Source organism: Schistocerca nitens, chromosome 10 (genome assembly GCF_023898315.1).
Source record: "Schistocerca nitens isolate TAMUIC-IGC-003100 chromosome 10, iqSchNite1.1, whole genome shotgun sequence".
NCBI classification, from domain to species: Eukaryota; Metazoa; Arthropoda; class Insecta; order Orthoptera; family Acrididae; genus Schistocerca; species Schistocerca nitens.
The window spans coordinates 96,388,796-96,415,988 of NC_064623.1; the positions used below are offsets into that span (position 1 = coordinate 96,388,796).

General features: G+C 39.9%; 1 protein-coding gene across 1 annotated transcript in view; it reads left to right on the forward strand.

Annotated features, from left to right (window-relative positions):
• The window catches only part of LOC126210637 (uncharacterized), a 126,922-nt gene that overhangs the window by 12,609 nt on the left and 87,120 nt on the right, over positions 1 to 27,193 (forward strand). The window contains exons 4-5 of the mRNA XM_049939954.1: positions 15,858 to 16,003; positions 23,730 to 23,813. Of these exons, the coding sequence (XP_049795911.1) occupies positions 15,858 to 16,003; positions 23,730 to 23,813 (230 nt within the window). The remainder of the gene's footprint in view (positions 1 to 15,857; positions 16,004 to 23,729; positions 23,814 to 27,193) is intronic.

The window sequence follows — 27,193 nt, forward strand, 5'->3', positions numbered from 1 at the left end:
CTCTACTGCACCTGCTTCACCCTGTCAGGCCTTGTGCTGTGTCCCCTAGTGCGGGAAAATACTCAGTGGGCGCCGACGTGTGAGCACGAGGGTATGGAACTCGCCCTAAATGGATTCCAGGGGTGGTCAGGGCTCTTCGCGGCTGCCGGCTTTGTGAAATACGTACGGATGACGGCACGGTTGTTCGCCATTACGACCAGATGCACCCACGAGTGGTGGCCACGCCGGTGCCACCGCACCTTCCTTCGCCTCCACCAGCCCGAGAAGCCAGTCCTGTCGCTGCTGCCGATCTACCGTACGTGTTGATGCAGCCGACGTCGCTACCGCTTCAGAGTACGCCGGAACCAGCCCCAGTCGCGACGCCGCCTTCTCCGGGACCCATCTCACTGGAGCACACCCCCAGGTCCACGACACCTATGGATGCTGCTCCGGAATTTTCACCCATCATCTCGTCCAGGAGGCACGTTCCACGTGCGAGCTTCCGTCCTGAACATTTTCGACCATACTCTTGTGTCTGTCTGCGGGATCTTCTCGGGGCCTCACAAGATGCCATGGATGTCTCCGCACTGTGCATGTCTCCAAGGAAGTGAGTGTTTTTTTTTTTCAAGGGGGGAAAAGTGTTGTGACAGTGCCACGACATTTAACAGTGCCGCCACGACAGTACGCGCAAATGGCGATAGAGGCGTTCTGCAACTCGGCTGAGCGCGGGAGCGCCACCTAGCTACGAATGGCGCCGGCCGCATGTCACGGCACGGCAGTCGAATGAGAGATACTGAGTTGTTATAATGTAACCAGCTATTGTTTCTAAGTGAGTGTGTTTGAATATCCACACAATTATTGGTGATTAAAGGTTATAACATTAATAAATCTTTATTTACTGCAACTAGTAACACAGTTCACAGATTCATAAAAAAATTCTATTAACATCAATCTTCATTTATAATTAAGACACAATTGTAGACATGAATTTAACACACATACCACACTTCCTACAATGCTGTTTGAAATGACTTTTTACTGCATTCAATATGTAAAAACCAAAGCAGTCTATGATTGCAAGTATTTCTGAACATTAATTGTGTACTGTGTATGGTACAGGTGTCTGTTTGAGAGCTAACATTTATAATTTTTGCCAACACTTTACTGTGGACCCATGCTTAAGCTTTATCTCCTTTTTATTGCATTTTAATTTATCCTATTTTATTTCCTGTTGAATGTTAAAAATCTTTTCCCTGATTTTGTAACGTATGGCTCCTTGTGGCCAAGCTCCCTCAGCTGTTTGTACTGCAGCTGTAAGCTCTATGTGCTAATATTGGCCATATTTTACAGTCCATGAGTATTTGTTATAATTTTATCATGTTTTTACACCATATAATGATGCCAATCAAGGCTATATATTTTATTTGTCTCTAACAAACTTCAAGGGCACAGGCATTTTTGTTAGTGTCTCCTTGGAAAATTAATCACATTACTATTTATAGGTTTTAGGTCAAACTGAAGTCATCATTACTATTGAAACTGATCATCAATTGAATAAAACAAATACTAGCGATCATAGACTGTTATGCTTTTTACATATTGTCATATTGCTGTTACCTTCAAATTGACCATGTCACTCCTTTTCAAAACTAGTGAATTTCCTTACTGTATCCATAACTAATAACAAATGTAAAGCAAAAATTAAATCTCCATCCATTAACAACATGCCTAACCAAGAGTTCTATAGACAAAAACAAATCAGTAGCCAGTAACTGCTAACACTAAAATAACTCAGTGACAAATCTCCAAAAGCAATTCCAATAGAAAGCAGACAAGTAATATACAAAGCATGATAAGCAACACTGAATCAGACCAGTCACTCTCTAACAATCCTAGAAGGGACCACCATCTACTATACAATGTCCTTTTCAGACAAGATCCATTTCAAATACACCACAGAACTGTGATGTCACATAACAAAAAACAGTTACATGATGAGTCAAAGCTGATGACCAGTACTGCATGTTTTGATTGACCCCAAATTTGATGTGCAGGCTTGTTAAACAGCCAAAGGATGGCATACAAATTTCTGGCCCAGAACTTTTAACACTTTGTTAATAGGAGCCACTCAAGTGAAGGAAGCAAAAATATTGCAAAGAAATTTTAATTTTTTGGAGACTAGCAATGTAGGTAGCTTCTACATTGCAAGAATTATGCTCCAAAAAGACGAGCGTTGTAGGACCTACGTCAATCGTTTCTCAGCTTTGTAAATATATTCCAAAATTTGACGTGTCTGTACTCTGTATAAAGGTACTTTATAATGTTTGTATTTCCACGAAAACACACACTTGCAGCACCTGTCACTTGTATTGGCAGGATAGGAGTACAGACAACATTGTGTGTTACTTGGTTTGCGGCATTTATGTTTCCCGTGTTGCTGTTAGCCATACCTCACAAGCCCACACCCAGTGAAAAGGGCATTAATTGTTGTCTGCAACATGCACTGTATTTATTTTTAAGATGGCCTGACAGTACAGTAGTGAAATATGGAAAAGATTTAATTGTGCAGAAGCTGAAAGAGAGTGAACTGTCACAGATGAGACCATTTGCTGTTTGTGAAATGGAAAGTCATTAGGAATGTATTTCTTTCAATGACAAAACACAAAATGGCTGCATCCAATGTCAATGTCAGAACAAAATTAGGGATGATGGAGAAGATAAAACCTGCATTTATATTTAATTATAATAAAAACAAGGCTTCTGTGGGCCATGGAGATCAGCTGATTACGCTACTGTCCTTTGGAGAGGAGGCAAATTAAAGTGATGATAGAAAGTTTTTTTCCTCTCTCTCCACAGTTTCATGATGATGTTAGTAATTCAAAATATGGAAAATCCAGGGTGGAATGGAGACAGTATTACGAAAAAGATAGATTGCTACCCACCATATAGTGGAGATGCTGAGTTGCAGATAGGCACAACAAAAAACCTGTCAAACAAGTGAGCTTTCAACCAAAATGGCTTTCATCAGAATTAGACAAAACACACACATAGGCACGTGTACGCACGTGCTCATACTACAGGCGCATGCGACCACAATCTCTACCTGCCAAGGCCAGACTTCAAGCAGTAGCGCGTGATGAGGGATGCAGTCTGGGTGGCAGAAGTGAGGAGGAGACTGGGGTGGGGAGAAAGGGGGAGGGATAGCAGGTTAGGGGTGGGGGATGGTAAAGTACTGCTAGTGGGAGCATACAGGAATGAGGTGGAAAGAGGGTAGGGCAACTAGGTGCAGTCAAGAGGTTAGTTGAAGGGTGGAATGGGGGGGATCAGCGGAAAAGGAGAGAAGTGAAGAGAATGCGGGTGTGTTGGTGGAGTAGAGGACTGTGTATGGTGTTCATAAGAAGGGTCAGCACAGGCTGTGAGGCAGTCATTGTATTAGGGAACATGCTCAGCAAGTGGGTGGTTCAGCTGTTTCTTGGCCACAGGCTGTCAGTGGCCATTCATACAACAGACAGCTTGTTGGTTGTTATGCCCAATAGGACACAGCACAGTGGATGCAGCTTAGCTTGTTGACCACATGACTGGTTTCACAGGTAGCCCTGCATCTGATGGGATAGGTGATTGTTAGTGATCGGACTGGAGTAGGTGGTGGTGGTGGTGGTGGTAGGAGGATGTATGTAACAGGTTTTGTACCTAGGTCCATTACAGTGATATGAGCCATGAGGCAAGGGGCTGGGAGCCGGTGTTCTATAGGGATGTACGAGGATGTGATGTATGTTCAGTGGGCGGCAAAATACCACTGTGAGAGCGATGGGAAGGATAGTGAGTAGGACATTCCTCATTTAAGGGCATGAAGAGAGGTAGTTGAAACCCCGGTGGCGAATGTGATTGTTGCTCAAGTCCTGGGTGGTACTGAGACACAAGGTGAATGCTCCTCTGTGGGCAGACAGTGGGACTTTGGGAAATGACTGAGGAAGTAAGGCATGGGAGATCCGTTTTTGTACAAGGTTAAGAGGTTAATTACAGTCTGTGAAGGCCTCAGTGAAACCCTTGGTATATTTAGAGAGGGACTGCTCATTGCTACAGATGCGACAGCCAAAGGTGGCTAGGTTGTATGAAAGGGGCTTTTTGGTATGAAACAGGTGGCAGCTGTCGAAGCAGAGGTATTGCTGGTGGTTGGTAGGTTTGATATGGATGGAGGTACTGATGTAGCCATCTTTGAGGTGGAGGTCAGTGTCAAGGAAGATGGCTTGTTGGGTTGGAGAAGGACTAGGTGAAGCAATTGGGGGAGAACATGTTGAGGTTTTGGAGGAATGTGGATAGGGTGTCTTCACCCTTGATCCAGATCACAAAGATGTCATCAGTGAATCTGAATCTGGTGAGGGATTTGGGATTCTGAGTGGTTAGGAAGGGTTCCTCTAGATGGCTCATGAATAGGTTAGTAGAGGATGGTGCCACATGGGTGCCCATTGCCATATCCCAGATTTGCTTGCAGGTGATTCCTTCGAAGGAGAAGTAATTGTGGTTGAGGATATGGGAGGTTGTAGTGACTAGGAAGGAGGTTGTATGTTTGAAATCTGTCGGGCATTGGGAAAGATAGTAGCAAGGCCATGAACATTAGAGATGTTAGTGTAAAGGGAGATAGCATCAATAGTGATGAGCAGGGCACCATGTGATAAAAGAACAGGAACTGTAGAGATTCAGCCAAAGAAAAGGTTGGTATCTTTTATACGGGAGATTCGATTGCAGGTAATAGGCTGAAGCTGTTCATCTATGAGAGCACAGATTCCCTCAGTGAGGGCACAGTACCTGGCTATAATGGGGTATCCTGGGTGGTTTGGTTTATGGACTTAGGAAGCATATATAATGTAGTGATGAGTAGGAGGAGAGAGATGGACTCCAGTGAGAGGTTTTGGTTTGGGCCTAAGGATTTGAGGAGAGACTGGAGATCCTGCTGTATTCCTGGAATGGGGTCACTGTGGCAGGGTTTGTAGGTGGATAAATCTGACAGCTGTTAGAGATCGTCTGCCAGGTAAAGATTGAGGTTTCGTGCGCTGTTGCTCACATTCTGGCCTCGGCAGCCAGAGGCTGTGGTCATGTGAGTTTGAATTTCGTTTACGTGAGTGTGTGTTTGTATGTTATCTATTTCTGATGAAGATCTTTTTGGCTGAAAGCTTATTTGTTTGGCAGTCTTTTTGTTGTACCTATCTTTGACTCGGCATCTCGTGCTATGTGGTGAGTAGCAGTCTATCCTTTTCATTATATTGATAGTAAATTCATATTTTTTAATATAAAAAGTCGAGGCCTACTACCAAACACCTTGGAGATTACTTACTGAATTGGCAGCAACTTTGATAAACAAAGGACACCTACTTGATTCAACTTCCACTCAAAATTGTTCACTTATAAATAGACTCTGTAGAAGACAGTCTTCCTAAATTGATTTTAGCTACAGAAATGTCAAAATTTCATCAGAGGAGGTGTAAGGCATTTGCAGAATTAAGCTAGACAAGTTCTAGGTGAGTGGCAAGAAAAGATATCGATCACTATTGTGAAAAATTTGAAGTAGGAACTTTGTTTTCCAAAATGCTCAAAAATTTTTCATACTAAGACAAAAGCAACTAAGTATTTTTCAGTCAAAAGCCACATTTTCAAATAGTTTTCATTTTAGTACCAAAAAACTTCTAATTTTGCCTCCATTATGAAAACAAAAGACAAAAAAAATATTTGTCATTTCAAAAACAACATATTGTCATTTCAGTAGTTAAAAAAATGTAGTCTCCAATACAAGTCTGTTTCTTTGCAGTATTTTGTAGAAAATTTCCCCTTTTTCAAATGCAGTAAGCTGGTGTGAGTTCTGTGCAAAAGAATCCACTACACAAAATTCAGAAGAACCGTGAAAGAGCACAGTATCATCCACTTGGAACTACACCCTAGCTGCCCAGCCCTCAAAGTGGTAAAAAAAGTTGGCCATATTTGAAGTGCTGTAGTATTCAGCCACAGAGCTGGGGATTTTTCCAGAATGAATTTTCACTTTGCAGCAGTCTGCATGTTGATTTGAAACTTCCTAGCAAATTAAAACTGTGTGCTGAACTGGAATCCAATCGTGGAGCCTTTTCCTTTGCCAGCCAAATGCTCCAAAAACTGAGTTACACAGCTACAACCCCCCTGACAGCTCAGACTTCTAGTTAAATTTCATTGATGAATTAACAACTCATTGATGACAATGTTAAAGCCACTATCACAGGCCGTTTGACTGCTTATTAAGCTTTGAGCTGAAAGGTGGTCGTGGACACCCTACCCTCTCTGACAACCTCCTCTCCAAATTGTGGCTGTAGCTATAAACTGACGTGTAGTCAGCCCAAGGTCTAGATTACATGAGAAGATGACGATCTGGTTGTGAGTAGATGAATCCAATGAATGTGAATATGAAACAAACATTGTATCAACAGGACCTGTAGCAGAGCCTGCCATGTTTAATGTGTGCCATGTTCAATGCACTTTGCCATTTGTAATACACTTTTTGTTATAATATCAAAAACTGTGGGAAAAAGTCAGAAAATCTATAATAGATGATTGACAAGTTCTGAGAAGTATTTTGATGCATATTTGTACATAATTACATAACTCTACTAAGTTCTGTGCGTGATTAGGTTGCATTTAACATAGCCTTTTAAACCACATTTACTGATTGTTTTAATTTCAAAATCAAAAACACCAGGAGAACTGAAATTGCTGTTAAACTTTTCACATTCTTCTATCTACACTACTTGATCAGAAGCTTAACTGTAACAGGAATCAGTTTCTTACAGAGCTCCACATCACAGTTTAATCACAACTTTTGGCCGACTGTGCCATGCTTGCAGACCTTTTTCCCTCCTCATAAGATTTGCTGGTGTTTCATTTGCTGCGATAGAAATTTCTACATTTTCCATTGGCCTTCTATCAAATATGCACATAAATTTTGAACATTAGCTGAGCTAGTCCAGTGGAGATCACTTCTAAAATTAGAATATATAACATGGAAACATAATTCAGTTCAGTAATTTATTCATCAAGGAATCATTTTGACTTGATAGTGGTATAGGATTAGTCAGATAAGTACAAGAAAGTATGGGCCATCTCTACCTTCTGTACGCCATTTTCCAGGTACAACTAGAACCAATAATCATCTGTTCTTCATATTGTCTGAGAAGAATGGACATTTACAGACTGTGTTCTTCTCTGTCATATGAGCTCAGCACGTATCACGACAACGTGCGGTGCCATTAGGCACGCGACGTGATCACCTCTGGTTCTTATAGTCAGCACAGCAGGCATTATGTTTCTGATGTGTTAAGGCCAGGGCTGTGCCCTATTGTTGAGGTCTACACAACATTTTCTTTCAACTACGAGGGCATTCCGAAAAGTAGTGCCTTCGAATTTTTTTACGTGAAAACTCCCAAAGCTTTTCAAATAGAACAAATTTGTTAACAATGTACGTATTCATCCTTAACATCTGCATATTTATTTCTCAGCGTAGTCACCCTGGCAAAAGATACATTTCTCCCGACGAATAGTTGATATAGTCACTGTAGAATGTTTGAATTTTTTACAGAGCCCAACCTCTCCTCTGCTTGCACTGCTCCATCACTATCAAAATGAAGGCTTCAAAAGTGTTCTTTAAGCCTCGGAAAAACATGAAAATTGGATGGGGCCGAGCTGAGACTGTGTGGAGGACGAACTATGACAGTGAACCTAAGGCGTCAGATTGCTGCAGATGTCTCGGTGCTTGTGTGCGGTCTAGCACTTTCCTGCTGAAGGAGAGGATGCTCCTTGTGTGGACAATCTCGTTGTTGTGACCACGGGAGACTACTTTTGTCCAGCCGCAACTGTTGGTTCTTTGATTGCTCTGGGCGAAGGCTTATCAAACTAGAGCACTTGAAATATTAGTTCATTGTATTATAGACACGAATAAAAGATTCACTTAACTTTGCCACACTTCTTTGCCACAGGAGTAATGGATAATGTAAAACTGTAATGGACTAGCAGCAAAGCATCACTTGATGCACTAATTAAACTGTAGACAGTGATTGCTATAGTGAAGTCTCGAACTGGGGCAAAGGTCTCGCTAGATTGATGCTGTAGACCTCAGTGTGAGGACATTGCCATGCTGAGAGGGGAGTCTTGCTCTTCAGGGGCGCCTCCGACATGTCGTTGCAGATTGTAACGAGTCCTCGCTGACGTCTGTGGTACCCATTCACATTGCCGATTTTGATGTGCTCCACAGTTTCTCGATGATACCGTACTTTTCAGATTGGAAATTCGATTACAGTATACTGTTCCTCATGTGTCGACATAGTTATGTTACACATCACCATGTTACACACTACAGTTCAGAGCTCTCCAGCAAAAGAGAGATGCAACTGCATATCTTAACTGACATTGAGAACAGAATAAAAAATTCAGACATATTACTTTTTAGTGCTCCCTCATACTATTTTTCTCACCCTGTATAGCTTCAAATCACAGATTCTTCGGCGTTACTGTACAGGGTGTGGATAGAAATATGGAAATCCCAAAAACACGACACATTACCGTGCCTAATACTGTGCAGAAAATATGTTGCCATTCAAAACAGCCTCTGGTCTTCTCAAGAGTGATAACTACAGGTCCTGTATGGTTTTCAAGAGAATCTTATACCTTTCTCCCTCCAAAATACTAGCAAGTACAGGTAATGATTCTGGATGTGGATAACGATCACGCACTGTTCTCTCCAAAGTAGACAACAAAGACTCAATAATACTGAGATTTGATGACTGCAGTGACCAGGGGAAATGCAACAGTTCATCCTCATGTTCACAAAACTGGTCCTGGATTGTGTCTGCTGTGGCAACAGGGGCCCTGGCCTCTCGAAACATAGCATCTCCATTGGGGAACAAATATTGTACCGAGGGATGGACCTGATCAGCCAAAATGGTCGCACAATCCTCGGTAGTAATGCAGTACTGCAGAGTAACCGTGTGGGTCCTAAGGGATACCACAATGTGGCTGCCCAAATCGTTACCGAACCCCATCACGTTTCTCTCCTCGAACATAAACTTGGCCAGAAATTGGAAATAATGTGATACGAGACTCGTTGGACCAAATTATACATTTCCATTGCTCCGTAGTCCAGATTTTATTGCTGTGGCACCACATTTTCCTGTTACGGGTATTTGCATCACCGATGAGAGTTTTCGAAATTACAGCCCACAATGCAAGTCCATTTACAGGGAGCTTCCTTCGTGGTGTTTCGGTACTGACGGGGTTCGAGAGTGCGACATTTGGTTCTGCAGTGACTTTTGCAGCTGTTGTTTTATTCATTGTCACAATTGTCTTCGGTGGCTGGCTGTTACGAACACTTGACACATCCTTTTGCTTGCATGTTGACTTAGTAAATGATGTTTTGTCCACTTTGGCTGAATGTGATGTAAATCTTCGCTACACCGCCTCTCGAAACACCGAACAGTTCGGGTACTTTGGTTACGGAATCACCCACTGTAGAAGGACTGACAATTTTGCCGTGTTTGAATTCACTTAGCTCAGATGTAATTCACTCACAACTACATACAACACTGTTCTGACTGTGACTGACACTTCAGATGTGTTGAGGGCTTTGCATATGAGTCATTCGTGGTCAGATACAACAGTGCTACCTGCAGGTGTGGCTAGCATCTGCATTTGTGTTCAAGCATGCATTCCTTGTGGTGTATTCATATTTTTGTCTATCTCCTGTATATGCACAGTAAATAAGATTTCATTATTTGCTACCATTCTGAGTGTTACCATTTTAATGGCTAGCTGTGTAAATATATTACAGTGAGACAGAATGGCTGCTGAGTTATACTTACTATTAAGACACAAAATTCGTGTACTGCAGGTAGCCACCATGTAAAGGTAGAAAGAACTATGCTAGCTTCTGTAACTGTTGGTTCCTTCATTGGGGAGAAAAGGGGGAGGGGTTGTGAAAGGTGAGAAAGGAGGGGTAACCCCATCAGACCTCAGACCGAGAATGACTCGTCTGTTGCAAGGACAAGGAGAAACAAAAATAAGGTTTTTTGTTCATGATGACTGTTTATGAGGGGATGATACAAAACATGCCCAGTGTGTGAACAATAAAGCATATGTTGCAGGTCAAAGGAAACTGTTGTTTCATCAGTACATAAACTTGTGGGAATTCATCTGTAACCACACTTTATCTGCTGCTGCTATTTCGTTCAGTCATCTCCGTGCGGCGATAAAGTGCTGCTACCTACTGTGTATTCTGCTAGGACAAGTCAAGTGCATGTGAGTTCACTGCAAATGATTGTGGAGAAATAACACACGGTTGACGGAGTATAACCTATCGTGACTCCTCTGTAAAGGATGCCATTTCACAAATTCTAGTCAACGGGGACAGAACTGTTGTCTGAGAGTTAACTATTGCCTTTACAAGGTTTCACATTTTCTGTTGGTTACAACCATCATACTGACTGAGTAAATCATTCATCAACTGTGTTTCAGTAGCTTCCTTGAAAACTGAATTTCAGAAGGACAAAACAGATACTAAAATGTGAACATTCTAGTCGGCCATGGTGTGATTTGCCTGTGTACAGTGCTCGGCCACAGCAGGTTCGTGAGGTTTTAGCAGGCAGATACAGCATCGATGTTCCACGCGCTTTTCTCGAACTGTATGTAAAGTGTATATATTCGATATATGACGAATGACAGTGACGGAATTTTGTACATACCTTCCTTCGCAGAATCGAGTCATCCTTCAGAGCCAGTGAGTGTGGCAATCTTTGGTACTAGCAGAAGAATAACCTTGACTTTATGTTTTGAGAGAACATAACCTATTTTAGAAGACAGATTCCCCACAAACTACTGTGAGGACGTAGAACCTTTCCTCTTCAGCTCTCAAGGTAGATTTCAGACACTTGGTTGTATTGCAAAGCTCAGTGCATCTTCCATGGTGGACAGCTATTAGCTTATAAAACTTATCTGAGATGTAAAAGCTCCTCTTGAAGATAGTATTTATCAACGATAATGTGCACCGTATCTCCCAGTGTATTCAGGCCACTATTGGTCTGTACAGGATGATGACAGCTATTCACTAGCGTATACACATCCGTGTGTGTCGGCTTGGAAAAGACAGCATTTTCCAGGGTTCATTGGCCTTATGATGAACTGAGGCATTAGCAGCATACAAAATTTGGTTATAGCAGAATTCCTGCAACTTTATGGATCAAGTAATGCGATGTAAGAATATACAGATTAAGTTTTTTTTGTTGAAAGCTACAAAGCATGGTGTCTACAAGCACCAATATTTGTTACCTTTCAATCACTTATGTATTTGAAACAAGAGTACTACTGTCTTCTACAGATAGTACAATCCAGTTTGCTTCAGTAATTTCTCATCAATTACAGTGATTGATTACCTTTTCTCTTTCAATTTCCACCAAGTGACCTGATACAGTGATTAAGAGACTAGACTGGTGTTCAGGAGGGTTATAATTGAAATCCCCACCTGTGCATCCGGATTTAAGATTTGTGTGTTTTTCCTTAAGTCATTTAAGGCAAATGCAGAAACAGTTTCTTCGAAGGACACGGGTGACTTCCTTCACCGTGTCATGTTGCTGGCTTGGTTCTGCTGAGTATTTGGATGGTAGGGTTGGCTGATGGAACTTTGCCTTAACTGCATGGTACTTCTAAGGTAATTGTGTTGAGAGTGGGAATAATTATTAACTCCAAAGCTTCACGTTAACCATGAAGTTTTACAATGAATTGATCACCAAAGTTTGTGTTCTAACCTGATAAATTTTCGCAAAGAAATGAGACTGATGAATGGCAGAGAGACTGAATTTGCCCCACTGTTCAGCTAACTTGGAGTAAGAATATTAAGTCTTCATGCATATGACAAATGTGTTGTTTGTATAGATCTTTATATTAGTACTTCTTGCAGCATTTATCAATTCACCAACATTGGGGTTTCTAGGAATCTCACTGATATGCTGTGTATCTTCAACAATGTTGTATTATTTTTATTATCTTTTTCCATTCATAAAAAAATATTAGCTCTCTTATTGCTTTGAGATACCCTTCTCATAAATGTGCAGGTTTGGGTGACGATTCAGATAGAGAACATTGTTAGTTAATTGCACTTGTAAAACCAAACTTCATAATTATTGGATCAGAGATTACTATTGTGCAGCACTTGATAAATATGTTCAGTATTACATGTGTATAATATTTTTATATTTAGTGTTTTCATTTATATGGTTTTCCATTAGTTTCAGATGCAAGGATGTGAAATATTTAATTTGTTGAAATAAAAATACACGTCTCCCATATATTTTTATCAAGCAGATCTTCTCGGATCGATGTTCGTGGTCCATAAGATAGATGGTTAAATTCCTCTCAGGCTATACACAATACAAATATTCTCAGTGTGAAATGGACCATGTCTGCCATCGATCAACTCATAAAGAATGCTAAACATTTTAAGTATGTCAGTTACAAACCTTTTGATTTACGGAATTGCCTTCCTGATTCCGATTCCCCCTCTCTTACTTTACACTCTCTGTCACACTTTGAATGCTACCTCAGCATCTTAACACTCTGCCGTCTGGTGACGCCACAGTGGTGTTGTGCGCGAAATAGTGGTCAGTGGCCGGCCACACCACAGTGGTGTCGTATGCGTGGTATCACTCAGTGGCCGGCGACACCACAGTGGTATTGTGAGCATAGTGTCGTGCAGTGGCCGGCAGCAGCACTTTCGTATCTTATGCATTCTGTCGGTGTTTTGTTTAGGTAACAATGAGTTACACACGTCAACAAGTATGTGTGCTCTTTCAGCATGGCTGATGAAAGAGACAATATAATTATTTACGATGTCTGATGTTCCGGACGACTTGGCCGATTGGGAAGAAGACACTCGATGTCAATAACATGAAAGTGAAGCAGAATCGTCGGAAGATATTGAAATACGTCCAAGAAGAATTCGGCGAATGCTACGTTTGCCAACTGATTTATTGAAGGATCTCTGGGTCCAAACATATTTCCCAAAGATACACAGTGTGTCAAGGATATCGTAGAATTATATATTGGGAACAGTCTATTTGAATATATTAGCAATGAAACCAGCAGGTACCACAGTCAAAATTGCAATAGAAGGAAACTGGAAAAAAATGTCAGATTTGTCTACGTTATGGGACCTGAACTTGGAAAATGGTTTGGGCTTGCTATCCTTATGGGAATTGTAGAAAAAGCAAGGATCGATGATTATTGGTCAACGAATTCATTGATAGACACACACATATTTTGCAAAACAATGTCCCACTACAGATTCAGACAAATATTATCATTTTTACATTTCTCTGACAACAACAATAAACCTGATAATGCCGACTGGCTTTTCAAAGTTTAATTCATTATTGATTATTTTTCCAAAAAGTTTAAAGAAATGTTTAATCTAAGTCAAAACATCTCAACTGATGAAGGAATGATACCGTGGCATGGACGGTTAAATTTTAAAGTTTACAATCTGTCGAAAATTACGAAATGTGCCATACTCATTTGGATGCTGTGTGATTCGAGTATGGGATACATTTCCTCATTCAATATATATTCCGCCGCTGGACAGCCTTTAGCAAAAGCAATGATGTAACTATTGACACCTTCTTACGGAAAGTGACATCACCTCTACATGGATAAATATTATAATAGTGTAGAACTTGCAGAAAAGTTATTTGAAAATAAAATTTGAGTTTGTGGAACGATACAGCAAAATAGAGGGTTTCTGGAAAAATTAAAGCATGCAAAAGTCAATGTGTTTGAAGCTTGTCATCAAGGGAAAGGTGACAAGTGGCTGGCGACAAGCCAAGTAATCCAAATCAGCGCTGCCCGTGCCAAGCTAATAAATTTGTACAAGATGTGCGGATGGCAAAGTGCTAACTATCCTACTAGGGATAGTTATAAACTTCTGATTATAATCTTGAAAAATCGAGCAACATCTTTGACACTTAGTGATGGTGTTAATCCTTCTCTACATTTTATCTTTCAGTACATCACATTTTTCCCAATGGTAAAAAACTAGGAGAATACGTCACTTGTAGAAGTCTGCGTTTTGTCTGTTCAGAAGTGTCCACCTTTGAATGTCATATCTGCAATGATTTCTTCATCCTAGGAAAGAGAAAGAAGTCATGGGCTGCCATGCCAGGAGATCATGGGAGGAGGAGATACAAACATAGATAGCTCACAGAAGCAACTTGTGTTACTGTGTCCTGTGCAGAATGAGCTGGTGCATTGTCATGAAGGAAAAACATTGTGAACAACTCCCCTTGACATTTGTTTTGACAACCACCTGTAACCTCATCAGGATATGTTGCTAGTACATCTATGACAGTTTGCCCCTTATGAGCATAATCAGCGAGCCCGAAGATTGACTTTTCTGATGACGACTGGCTTTTTGCATTTTTTCACTGCTTGCTTTGCTCCTTTGTTTTGGGGTGAGTTTGATGTATCTGTGTTGATTTGGTAGCTCAAGAAGTCATCCAATCGGTGCGATATAGCTGCAACATTTCCACTGCTTCCTCGATTTGTCACCCTTTTTAATGGATGTAAATAGTGGTGGATCCTAACAAGCAGAGAAATTTGACACATACAAAATATTGTGCAAGATGTTGAAATCTGACCGACAACCGATTTTCACTTGTTTGTCTGTAGGCTCGATTGTGGTTATCTGGCCTTCAAGCACCAGGTCCTCTGATTCTTGTGCGATTCTCAGTTCTTCACAGAGAGATGGTCTGCCACTTCATTGTTTGTCATTGAGACTTGTTTGACAACATCGGAAACGTCTGCACCCACTAACCACAGTGTCATGTGATGTTGAATTGTTGCTGAACACAGACTTGATGTGGTTTGTTGGCTTGTTCTCCTTCAGTTACAGAAAACAAATTGTCACACGATATTCCATGATACCAGTAGTCTGCGCATTTTTTTTTTTTTGTTGTGGCTCCTGTAGTGATGTGCTATATCATGCTGTCATGGGGATTCCATTGCGTACCAGCAAACAAATAAAAAATTCAAATTTAGCTTCATTTTATCAAGGTGATAAGCAATACTTTATCTGCTCCAAACATGCTTGTTATGCTCAGATGAATGTTTTATCTTTATCTATCTTGGCATCTGTCCAAACACAATACATGTCGTACCCAACAGGGGCCCCAACCAGTTCTGTGTTGCGGCGCTGATGAACCGTTCAGTGCTGATGGGCCGCCGTGTCATCCTCTACCATATGGCATCATTTGATTGCGCTATGGAGGGCCTACTTCTTACTGGAGTTCCTCTCGAGCTGGTTTTACGAATCTGAGTGGACCCCATTTGAGCCCTTTCTCCGAGAACAAATCCCTGGCAGTAGCAGGAATTGAACTTGTATTCTCAGAATTACAGTCAGATCACTGGCTACAGAGGCAGACAACAGTTACCCCTCTGTTTGTCAGACATTTGACATCTTTCTCACACTAGCTGACCACGGGCCTCACATTATATATACTGTGGTGTGACACTGTGATACTGGACCTACTTCTCTGCCTAAGCCCAAGAGTCTATCTTTCTGTAGTACTTTGTTTAAAAATGTCAGGACTTGACTTCTTACCTATGGATACGATGCATGTCCTTCGGTAATCTTTTTAAGTCTGTAATGACCTTGTAATCGTGAAATCTTAAACTTCAGTTTTCCTTCCATCTTTCTTTGCATTTTTCTCTTCCGATTATATGTAACTTTTTGACTCTGTGTATGTTGTTAATGTTATTGTGCAACTGGAGTTTCACATAATTATTGTGAACCAAATAAATTAGTAAATCTTCCTTTTTTTTTCTAGAAAGAGCATCACCTCTAAAAGAAGTGATAGAGATGGAGGATACAAATGAAATGATAGAGGTGGACAGTTTCAGTGCTGCCCACTTACTCGCTACGCAGCACGAAATTCTGTCAGATATCTCACCCGACGTCTGGCATAAAATTATCGTAAGTAACTCCACTTGGGTAACATAGTGTGTGCAGATTAACATTCAATGTCGGTAAATAAAGTAATGAGTCTAGTAGTGTATTGCTCCATCTGTCAACAGCAACTGCCCACTTAAAATTCCAAGAATCTGACCTGTGGCCTTAAACTGTAGATTTCTTTATCCTTTTCCAAAACAAAAATAAAATCTCATAAGGCAAAATAGACTCATTGAAAATTGTGGAATCAACCCAGGTGTGGAGGTTCTAGAATAATCCAGCCACACTCAGTTTGGAATTAGTTGATTTATTTTTTCAGTTCAACATTTGTCAGAGATCTGATGCCTTTGATGCCCTCATCCAGCAGGTGGTGGTGGGGTGGTACGGTTGGGGAGGGGAGGGGGGGGGGTGGGCAGGGTAAGGCGTCGAACCAGTTCTTGGCTGGGTGCTCTGTTGGTATTCCAGCCACAGCTTGTAAACACTGCAGTTTGGCTTGCAGCAGTGTGTGCTCACTGGGCAGGCAGAGGGTGCGCAGATGTTGGTCGAACTGGCAGTGACTTGCAGTGAGGATTCTGACATCTGGCGAGCAAACGTGGCTCTTGAAATCTGGGTATCAGCTTCCAGTGATAGTAGTCAGTAAATGGGCTGCCAGCTAGAAGTGTCCTGTGAGAGTAGTTTGATAAGTCTGGTAAATTTCCATGAAGGTATGGAACGTTTTTGTTGTGCCTTCAAGGCTGGTAAGCTCGATTATTCCATTGATTGTATAAAGCAATGATGTGCAGCATACAGACCATTGTTGACAGCTGTCTTAATTGGCCAATACGTTGACTGCAATTGCAAATGGAGAAAACAGATTTTCGTGCTGTTATTAAATATTTTCTGTTGAAGAGTTGGATTACTGTACAAATTACAACATAATTGGATGAGATTCACACAGACACTGCACCATTTTCTTTTTGATTAATCGATTTAAATGTGGCCGGACAAGCACCGAAGATGAAGTGTGCTGCAGCCATTTGTGTAACTACAAAGGAGACCATTGACAAAATCTGTCATATGGTAATATGAGTCTGTTGAATAAAGATTTTTAAGATTGCATCTAGATTGAGATCTAGAGGCATCACAACTGAGAGAGTGCTTAATATCCTGCATGGAGAATTGGCTATGAAGAAGTCATGTTTGGAGTGAGTGCCACGATTGCTCAAACTCAACTGAGAGCGCATCTGGCAGAACATTTCAATACGATGTCTGGTGACGTTTAATTGAAATCCATGAGACCTTTTGAACTGATTTATTACTGTTGAAACCTGGATTCATCATTACATGCCAGAGTCAGAAGTGCAGTCAAAACAGGACAAAGGCTGGTGAAAGTGCAGCAAAAAAGACAGAAACCATTTTGTCAGCTGGTAAGGTGATGGCCACTGTTTTGGGGATTTCCAAGGAGTAATCCTGGCAGATCCACACATGCTTCATTGTTGGATCATTTGAAACTTTCATTGCCCAGAAAAAGACTAAGGTTGGTACCCAAAACAGTATTTTTTCACCACGATAATACACCATCCAACACATGAGCGATAGCAATGGTGAAAGTGTATGAGCTGGACTTTAAATTGGTTCCTCATCAATACTGTTCACTGGACTTAGCCCCAAGTGACTTCTTCCTTTTCCCTAACTTGAAACTTTGGCTTACTGGAAAGAAATTTTCATCAAATTGAAAGTGATGTTGCAGTAAATGAGTATTTTGCAGAGATTGACAGAATCTATTTTTTCTCCAGTCATATGGTAAAGCTGGAGGTTTACTGGATCTAGTGTGTGTCCCTCAAAGTAGACTGTCGAAAAGTAAGGGGAGTTCTTTACGAAACAAACATCTTTACTTGCTTTTTTGCCAGACTTATTCGACCCTCAGCCCATCTGAGCCAATGCCAGACTGTACGGCTGATCGTCCCACAGGTTTGCAAATGTCAGTGACTCCACCAGAGAGCAGTGGTAGAGTGACCGTACTTTCCGTGGCCACATGGCAGTAGCCCATTCCACAGCAGTCGCAGGCGTGATGCTCTCTGCCGGCTGTGTGACCAGTGTTTGTATGTCCCAGGGCCAGGCATAATGAAATGTGAATGCCCTGGTGCCACCTAAATCCCCTGTTGCAGTGCTTCAGATTTGCTAAAACTGCTTTTTGCTGACCCGCTGTTGGTACCAATATACTGAAGCTGACCTCAGTTGTGAACTGCTGCAACAGCTGAAAGCTGCAGTGGGCGCCGTTATGCCATTGGTGGATTATGCGACCAGCACTGCTACAGACTGCTGTTGCACGAGTCTATTGCTGGACTAAATGTGAGGTTAACTAGTACGCATACAATGTTGCTATCATCTTTCTGTTCTGAGCTTACCATACACCGGCAGAAGATTATTGCGTGTTGTGTGTCCTAGTACTTAAAGCTAGCGAAAGGGGATGGCACAAAAAAAGGTGAAATAGCTTTGGCATTCATGTACTACGTGAACATGAATGCATCCAATTTCCGCAAGAACTTGTTCCCTGAGAGTTAAGGTGAAATAAAATTGTCAATCATTGCATCACTTTGAAATCTTACCAAGCTCTGACTGAATATTTGTGACAAATTTTTTTCAGACAGAACTCAGTGACACATTTGCACTGTGTTAGAATTACAGTAATTGTATGACTGTTTAAATTAATTGATCTAATTAGAAACAGTCATTAGCACTGGTTCATGCCCCCAATGACAGCTTGTTTTGTGTCTGAGATTGTGGTCTTCTAACCTAACAGTGCTCTAAAGTTCACTGTTTCATTACTATAGGATCATCATTTCAATGGTTTTCACAGGCCACGATAAAGGTTTTTGTGTATAACAGTGTCAGTTTTCAATAATCCTTGGGTCTTATCAGTATTTATTGAAGAATGAGCTCCATAATCAGTAACTGTTCTAACCCTAACCCTCTGGGACACTTTGCTACCACAGGGGTCTTATACAGAATTGTGGCAAGAGACATCAGAAAGGCTTATACATGCAGCACTAGCTTTTCTGCCGCCTCCTTACACCCACTACCCACACCAGTGGACTAGTGTTGCACCCTAGCGACAGTGGCTCCGAGTGTGTGTGTGTGTGTGTGTGTGTGTGTGTGTGTGTGTGTGTGTGGTTTTCTACTGCATAAGAAGGGCTTGGTCCAAAAGCTGTCATATTTTAGTCAGAAAGTGTAGTACTTTAAATCAGTAGTCCAATAGCTCTATGCTCCAGCAAACTTGAGAGATTGAATGAGTATATGGTGCTATCAAATTTTAAATATTAAATTCCTCTGTAAAATAAAAATCTCTCAGCAACATTAACTATATTGTGGTAAGCAGAAAAACACAAATAACTTCATAATAATAAATTCCTGGAAAACATAATCATTGAAATAATTTTGGATATCTGTTAAGTAATTGCTGTTTGAAAATACATTTCAAAAAGAAGGAAAAAATATTATCTGTTTACTTCATGAGTGGTATACAAGTAAGGTACAATTTCACTTCTTTAGATAGATAAATTTGTTCACTGTGTGATACTCGTCTTAACTCAATCTATGAAATGTCTGACTATGGGCACTTTAGACAGCTGCTAAAATAAAATAAAAGCAAAATAACAAAAAACACCTTTTTGTATGTCAGAACAATAACAGCATGGGAAGAGTCATTTACCTTTTTGTTTTCCTTCCCATTGATGAACCAATATGAGAGGAGATGCTAATATTGTAACCATTTGTTTGTTATACTATTGCACTTTGACACTTTTGTGGTTAATGTGCTACAAGTGTTCTCCTAAAAGTAGTACATAGTTTTGTGTATTGGAAGGTCCATATCTCAGCTCTGAGCAGTGCCGCCATTAGCAAGCTTTTGGAATCTGTAGAAAAGTACTAGGGAGCATCTGCTGGATATATAGAATGCCGATAGTGATAAAGTGAAGCGGCATGTGCTTACTGCTTGTATAGGACATCTGTTTTGCGAAAATCAAATCGTCATCTTCTCTACTTCAGGAAGGTCTAAATGAATAATTGTGTTACCTTACACACTACAGGCATTGCTGCACTCATTTGCAAGTATGATGGTTTATACATTATTTGTTAAGTAGTGGGACATGTGTGCCTCAGCAAATTTCATAAAATGTGAAAAACATTGGTACAATGCATCAAAACCATCTTCAGATTTTATGTTGAAAATTTGTATTCGATACATCACTTTTTCACTCTTGCGGCGATAAGTGTGTTTTGATACTGACTTGTTATGTGGTTTTCTCACTTAGCACTCTGTCAAAGTCTCTCTAGAAATGAAAAATTGAGCTTTGAAAGTCATACTTTCCAGTGAAAACTTGGACCAATTTAGCTTCATGGGACCTATCTATCCAACCTCATGATTTTTGAAATTGGTCAACTTCTAAAAATTTAAAAATGAAGGAGTAATACTGGTCACGAATGAAGACCATGTTTGAATTTTTATTTTTTTGAAATACGTATAAAATGGGTTTAAACCACATAAGAGTTCATGAAAGTGATGGTTCTTTGGTCAGTGAGATAGCAACACAATTCTGGTAACATAATTACAGATAGTTGGCCACAATTTCAAGTATAAACTGCACAGTCTAAATTGGAAAATAGCAAACAATTGGATGAGATGAATTCAGTGTAGAAATGATTAAAGCACTTATAGAGACTGTGAGAGAGTGCAGAAATTTTGAAGTTTTGTTGTGGGAGATCCACAAGAATGTTTTTTTTCGATTTACAATTTCTGTACTCTCGGATTTGATTTTGAATGAGCAGACATACTATATTATTTGTGTAATGTGCTAAGTTATCCTTCTGCTTGTATTTTATAATTTCTGTTTGAGGTACGTTGGACTTTGTGTGCTGTTGTGGGCGCAGCGGGTGATGCTGTGACGCCAGCACAGGTCTGACAGGGATACCTCAATGTCATATGTTGCTCCAAGGAATACTTTGAGCAGAAGCCTGAAATGGTTGAATTTACATTATCATTTAAGTAAATTTGAAACTAAAGTGCGATGGAGAACATTATACGCTATATGTCTTGAAAAGTTGTTGTGTCTCTGACAGACATGTTACACAACTTTAGCTAGAGAGCGCAACACACACAAGTCCAGTATCAGATGGTGCTCATACTAAGAACTACATTGTGCTTCCGCTCCAAGACATTCAAATAGGCCATGTGTCCACCAGTATTACAAATGTCACCACAGGGAGTTCTGAAACCTGGAACTATTTGATGCATCCACCAAGGTAGTTCACAGAGTGACATTTGTGTGCTGAGCACATCATTTAAGCAATCACACACCGATACTCGGCCATTTTCAGTTATCGACTGTTCCAGTTCCATCTGTTAAAACACAGTTATCACTCAGCTGTCATTGGCTTCAGTTGTCTACAGTTTCCAATAAGTTATCTGCAGTGGTGACCGGTATAGCCACAATACAGTTTGCACCGAAGGTCTCTCAGTACCCCGAGTGGTGGTAAAGTGTTTACTTATTCAGAGATTGAACTTGACCTCTACGAACTTTAATTGGATAGTTATAAATCATCTGCTGTGTTAGGTTACATTAGGTTCGTCAGTGCCACACCTTATCAGAAAACAAAAGCCGAGTATATTATTTTGAAGTACATACAGTACTTTAAATAAATGACTGTTTTTCTATCTTGTGTTGCCACAGTGATTTTGTTTTAGAGATACCATCCTGTGAAGAGATTGTAGTTAATGTGCAACCAGGCCACTTCCATTTAGCTACAGGTGTTGGGCACATCCCTTGGTCTGTACAACGAAACTGATAGAACAACCTAATGTGTCTGAATTCCATAAAGACTTAAGTGTATCTTGTAATACACAGTTGAAAATCTACAAAACCATAATTGTGTGTGTGTGTGTGTGTGTGTGTGTGTGTGTGTGTGTGTGTGTGTGTGTAGCTTTTAGAAGTCTCAACAATAATAATAACAACAACAATAACAATAATAACAGTTCTAAACAAACTGAGTGGGTATATTGAGTTTGTCTCCAGTGCCAAACAAGTACAGTGGATAGTCACAAAGCTTTAATGAACATAAAAAAGTTACATAGATATTTGATTTGTTTGTTTGTTTGGATGGAGAGCCATTGATAGATGTAGAAGTAATCTCTGGTTTGCCCCAGAGAAGTGTGTTGTAACTGTTGCTGTTCATGTTGTATGTTTATGACCTTGCAGACAATATCAGTAATAACTTAAGACTTTACACAGATGATGCAGCTATCTGTAGTACTGTCCGGAAACAGCTGCAAAAATATTCAGTCAGATTTTGATAAAATTTCAGTGCTGCAAAGATTGGCAACTCATTTTACGTCTTCACAATTGTAAGTTGTGCCCTTTGGAGGGAAAAAAAAAAAAAAAAAAAAAAAAAAAAAAAAAAAAAAAAAAAAAAAAAAGCTAATCCTAGCAATACAGTATTGGTCGACTCACACAAATTTGTCGGCGTACAACTTTCTAAGGATGTGAAATGGAACAATCACATAGACTCTGTCATAGGTAAAACAGGTGGCAGGCTGTCATTTATTAGTGGAATACTGGGGAATTGCAGTCAGTATACAAAGGAGATTACCTACAAAACACTTGTGCGACCTGTTCTAGAATACTGTTAAAGTGTGTGGGATCTGCATCAAATAGGTGCAATGGAGGATATTGAATGTACACAGCTAAGGGCAGCATGAAGTATCAGAGATTTTTTTGAACAATTAGTGTTGTGGAGATGCTGAAGAAATTGCACTTGTGCACATTTTAGGATAGACGAAAACTATCCTGAGAAAGGCTACTTACAGTGTTTCTAGAGCTGGCTTTAAATGATGACTGTTAGAAATATACCACAATCACCTACATTTCACTCCCGTGGGGATTGTGAGAACAAGATTATATTAATTACAGGGTTGTTTAAACAGTAATTCTACCCGTGCTCCATTTGTGAATGTACTAGGAAGAATAATAATTGGTGCAATGGGAAGTACCCTCTGCTGTGCACTTCACAGTGGCTTCTGAGTAAGATGTAGATGCAGCTGTACGCAAGTGCTGGGTGGAGTAAAGAGAAAAGGAAGCAGTGGCAATGTGGATTCACTGCAATCGATAAAGGTGAAGAGCCGACCATCAGTAGGCAAAGTGATGCTGAATGTTTCTTTTTAAGGGCACAGTGTGATGCTGATAGATTATGCTCATAAAAGGTGTGTTACCAAAATGTCTTGATTAGGCTACAGAAGGCTGTTAAGACAGTTCATCACTGGAAGCTGTCTGAGGGGCTGTTTCTGTTCTGAGGCAAAGACCCACCTCTTTCTGCATGGGACACAGTCACTCATACTGCTTCTTCAGATTATCCAATTTTTTCTAACACCGCATTCTTCTGATATACCACCTGGTGACCTTTTTTTCTCTCTTTCCTCGGATGCAGACATTTCCAGAATGATAATGAGATAAATTTGAGATGTAAAGTTTCCTGGAAAGCCAGAGTACAGACTTCTGTAACCAGTCTCCAGCAAGTCATCATCATTGGGAAAATGTGTTGCTTTGATGGGTGAAAGTGTAGAGGGAGACTTGATACCACCAGCAAGTTTCACAGTCTCATTTTGAATTTTTTTTTGTAGTTATCGAAACTTTGACACAGAAAATATTTTAGAGATTTAAACTTGTTGTTGCTGAAGTTACATGTACAATTACTAGTCATTATTGCATTTTATTTGCAGGTGGAATCAGCTGTGTATAACAGAATGGCTGTTCTCAATGCCATCAACAGGAGAATTTCTCCACTGAAGCTCACTCCATATTTTGTAAGTTTATTGCTGCAGGCAGACAAAACTGTCTACTCCACTCTAATTTTTAATTTTAATGTTGTGCTTGGAAGGAATCTTTAAGAGGTGTACAATGATATTATTTGCACCCAACATCCATCTGACAGTGTATAGTGCTGTGCCAACCACCTCACGGGGGATGGATGAAGTGTTGGGTTGTTACAGGGATTTGCTAGAAACATTATTAGTTTTGTATGTATTTAATATGATAAGCGAGTTGGGGTGGTATTCGTTAAAACCAAAGGTATTTTTTGTTGTAGTGAGATCTTTTCATAAATTTTCAGTCACCATTTTCTCCTCTGAATGTGAATATTTAATTGATTTAATTGTCGCCAGCCTACATAGGGAGAAATGATCATCATAATAAAATAAGTCAAAACTCTTATAGAAAGATTTAAGTGCTCATTTTTCCTACATGCTCTTAGATAGTGGAATGGTAGAGAGATTGTCTGAAGGTGGTTCGAAGAACCCTCTGCCGGGCACTTACATATGAATTGCAGAGGAGATGTTCCAAATCAAGTGGTCTAATTTTTGGAAAGTGTCATCTTGGATTTGCTGAAATTTTGAAGTACTACATGTCTCGAATGAACTTTGGTTAAGCTGTTAGGAGATCATTTTGCTGCAAAACTTCAGAAGGACTAATTTAAGTAATTGAAGACTGTCTTGAAAGAGACAGAATTGATAGTTCTGATGGACTTGGCCAAAAACTACTCATTTGTAATCCAAGATGCTGCCCAGGGATTTCATTGAGATAATTTGTAGGCCACAGGGGCATCCATTTGTTGCTTAATTTGTCAATAACATGTGCACCTTGCAAGTCGATAACTGTTGCGTGATTTCTGGTAAACTGCAACACGATACTGTGTCTGCACACGTGTGTGTTCAAAAGTTTATCAAATTTTTGATGACTCGAACAAATGTTACCAAAATATACTACTTCAATGATGGCTCAGTGGCAAATTGTAAAAACTACAAGAACTTTGTAAATTTATACAACCATAAAAATGATTTCAATATTGAGGACGAATGGAACTTCTTTAGTATAAGCCATGCGAAATCTGTTTTGTAGTGTTTTAATTTTGTTGCTATTGAAAGGCTCTTTTTGTTGTAGGTGTTTTTGGTGATAAATTGTGCTCTAGTCAATTTGTTTATTCTGTTATGCCAGTTGGATTTTCATTGAGGTTATATGTTATGATTTCTCTCAGATATTTAAATTTATCTACAATTTTGATTTCTTGGTTTCGTATGGCAATTTTGTTTATGAGTGGTAGGTCAGTTAACATGATGACTGTTTTTTCAAAGAATATTCCAAAACCAATTTTCTGTGCCATTTCATGTAGTGAGATAACTTGTTTGGTTTCCTCAATACTGTTGGACAAGAGAGCAAGGTCATCAGTAAATCCTAGACAATTTAAACTTATGTTGTCTTTGGGTCGTCCAATTTGGATGTTCTTTGGGTTAATCTTGTACCATTCCCTCATTATGTATTCTAAAGCACAGTTGAACAGTAGGGGTGCCAAGCAAACTCCTTGTCGTAAACCTGTTTTTATTATGAATGCCTCAGAGAGTTCCCCCCTGAACTTTACTTTTGATACATTGTTGCTTAAGGTGAGTTCTATAAATTTGATTAATTTTGTATGGAGCCCGAAATTTCTAAGATTTTTAACATTGATGGTCTATGGATATAGTCATATGCTTTTTTAAAGTCCATGAAGGTAATTACAAGAGGTTTATTTCGTTTCTTGTAACATGCTATGGCTAATTTTGAAGTGATGATCTGTTCTGCACAACTTCTCCCAGCTCTGAAGCCTCCTTGGTATTCACCTAATTCTTCCTCTAGTTGTTCTTTGATCCTCTTGTATAGGATTCTGGAGAAAATCTTGTATGTGCAGTCTAAGAGAGAGAGATGCCTCTGTAATTATCTGGGTTGCTTTTATCTCCTTTTTTGTGGAGTGGGTGGGTTATGGCTGTGATCCAATGTTCGTGAAACTTTTCTGCTATCCAGATTTTTGTTAGGGCTATATGTAAGGATGTTTGAACTGTATCACTGGGTAATTTCCACATTTCTGCAAGAGCTTGGTCTTCTTCACGTACCTTATAATTTTTCATCTCTCTGAGTGCCAGTTTCCTTAATATGTTATTTCTTGATTTTATCTTTTGTCTGTTCTAGTCATTTTATAAACATTAGATACATTGAGAGTCACACCTAAATATTTGGGGTGTGGATTATGTTGTAATATTTTGTTCCGGAAGATTCACTCACTTAGACTGTGTGGTGTGCACAGGCTTTCTTTTCTATATCTTTAACAAATTTTTATATTGTTCACAAATTGTAACATCTTCTAAACTCTTCTCAACTTTTAACGCTAGTTAAGGCCATAGAAGCATGGTCATTTCCAAATGTACTTCAGACTGAAAAGCGATTCCTTGTTGCTGAAGTCAGAGATCTTTGTTAATCCGGCCTTTTTAGTTCTTGTGGTTCCATAGAAGCTATCATACCCTAACACACATTTCCTTAGAAGTCCAGTACCAATTTCCGTAGATTTACTGAAATATTTTGATAAAAATTTTCATCTGCTGTTCTACCTCTGGGGTTGAATTTCTAAAAAACAAAGAAACCTTTTTTTGCCAAGTGAGGGCCATATATAAATTTTCACAGATTTAGTTCCAAAATGCTTTTGTAATGAAATATTTGGGTAAAAACTTCCATCCTCTACTTTACCCAGTTAGGGGTTGAATTACGAAAAATACTGAAACACAGTTTTTTCTTATATGAGGTGCGACAATAAAGTAATGAGACTGATGTGAAAAAAATGTTGCTTACCGTTTTAGTCAAGTTTAGTGTTGTCTCCTTCAAAGTCCCTCCCTTCTGATTGCACAAACTTTTTCCGGCACTTCTGCTATCACAGCTTTTTGGACATCTTGTGTTGTTTGTAAATGGTGTCCCTTGACCATCATTTTGACTCTTGGAAATAGAAAAAAGTCGCACGGAGCAATATATGGTGAATAAGGTGGCTGTGGTAGTACTGAAATTTGTTTTGAGGTTCAAAATTGCTGCACTGACTGAGCAGTATGGGATGGCGCATTATCGTGTTGCTGAATCCAATTATCAGCAATGTTGGCACGGACACGAAGAACTCTTTTACAAAGTCTTTCTAAAATTTCTTTGTAGTAATATTACTTAACTGTTTGTCCAGGAGGCACCCACTCTTTATGAACAATTCCCTTGCAATCAAAGAAGCACACAAGTATGCATTTCACTTTTGACTTTGACATGCGAGCTTTTTTTGGTCTGGGTGATCCCTTTGAGCACTGTTGCGAACTTTGGCATTTTGTCTCTGGACTGTACTGAAAAAACC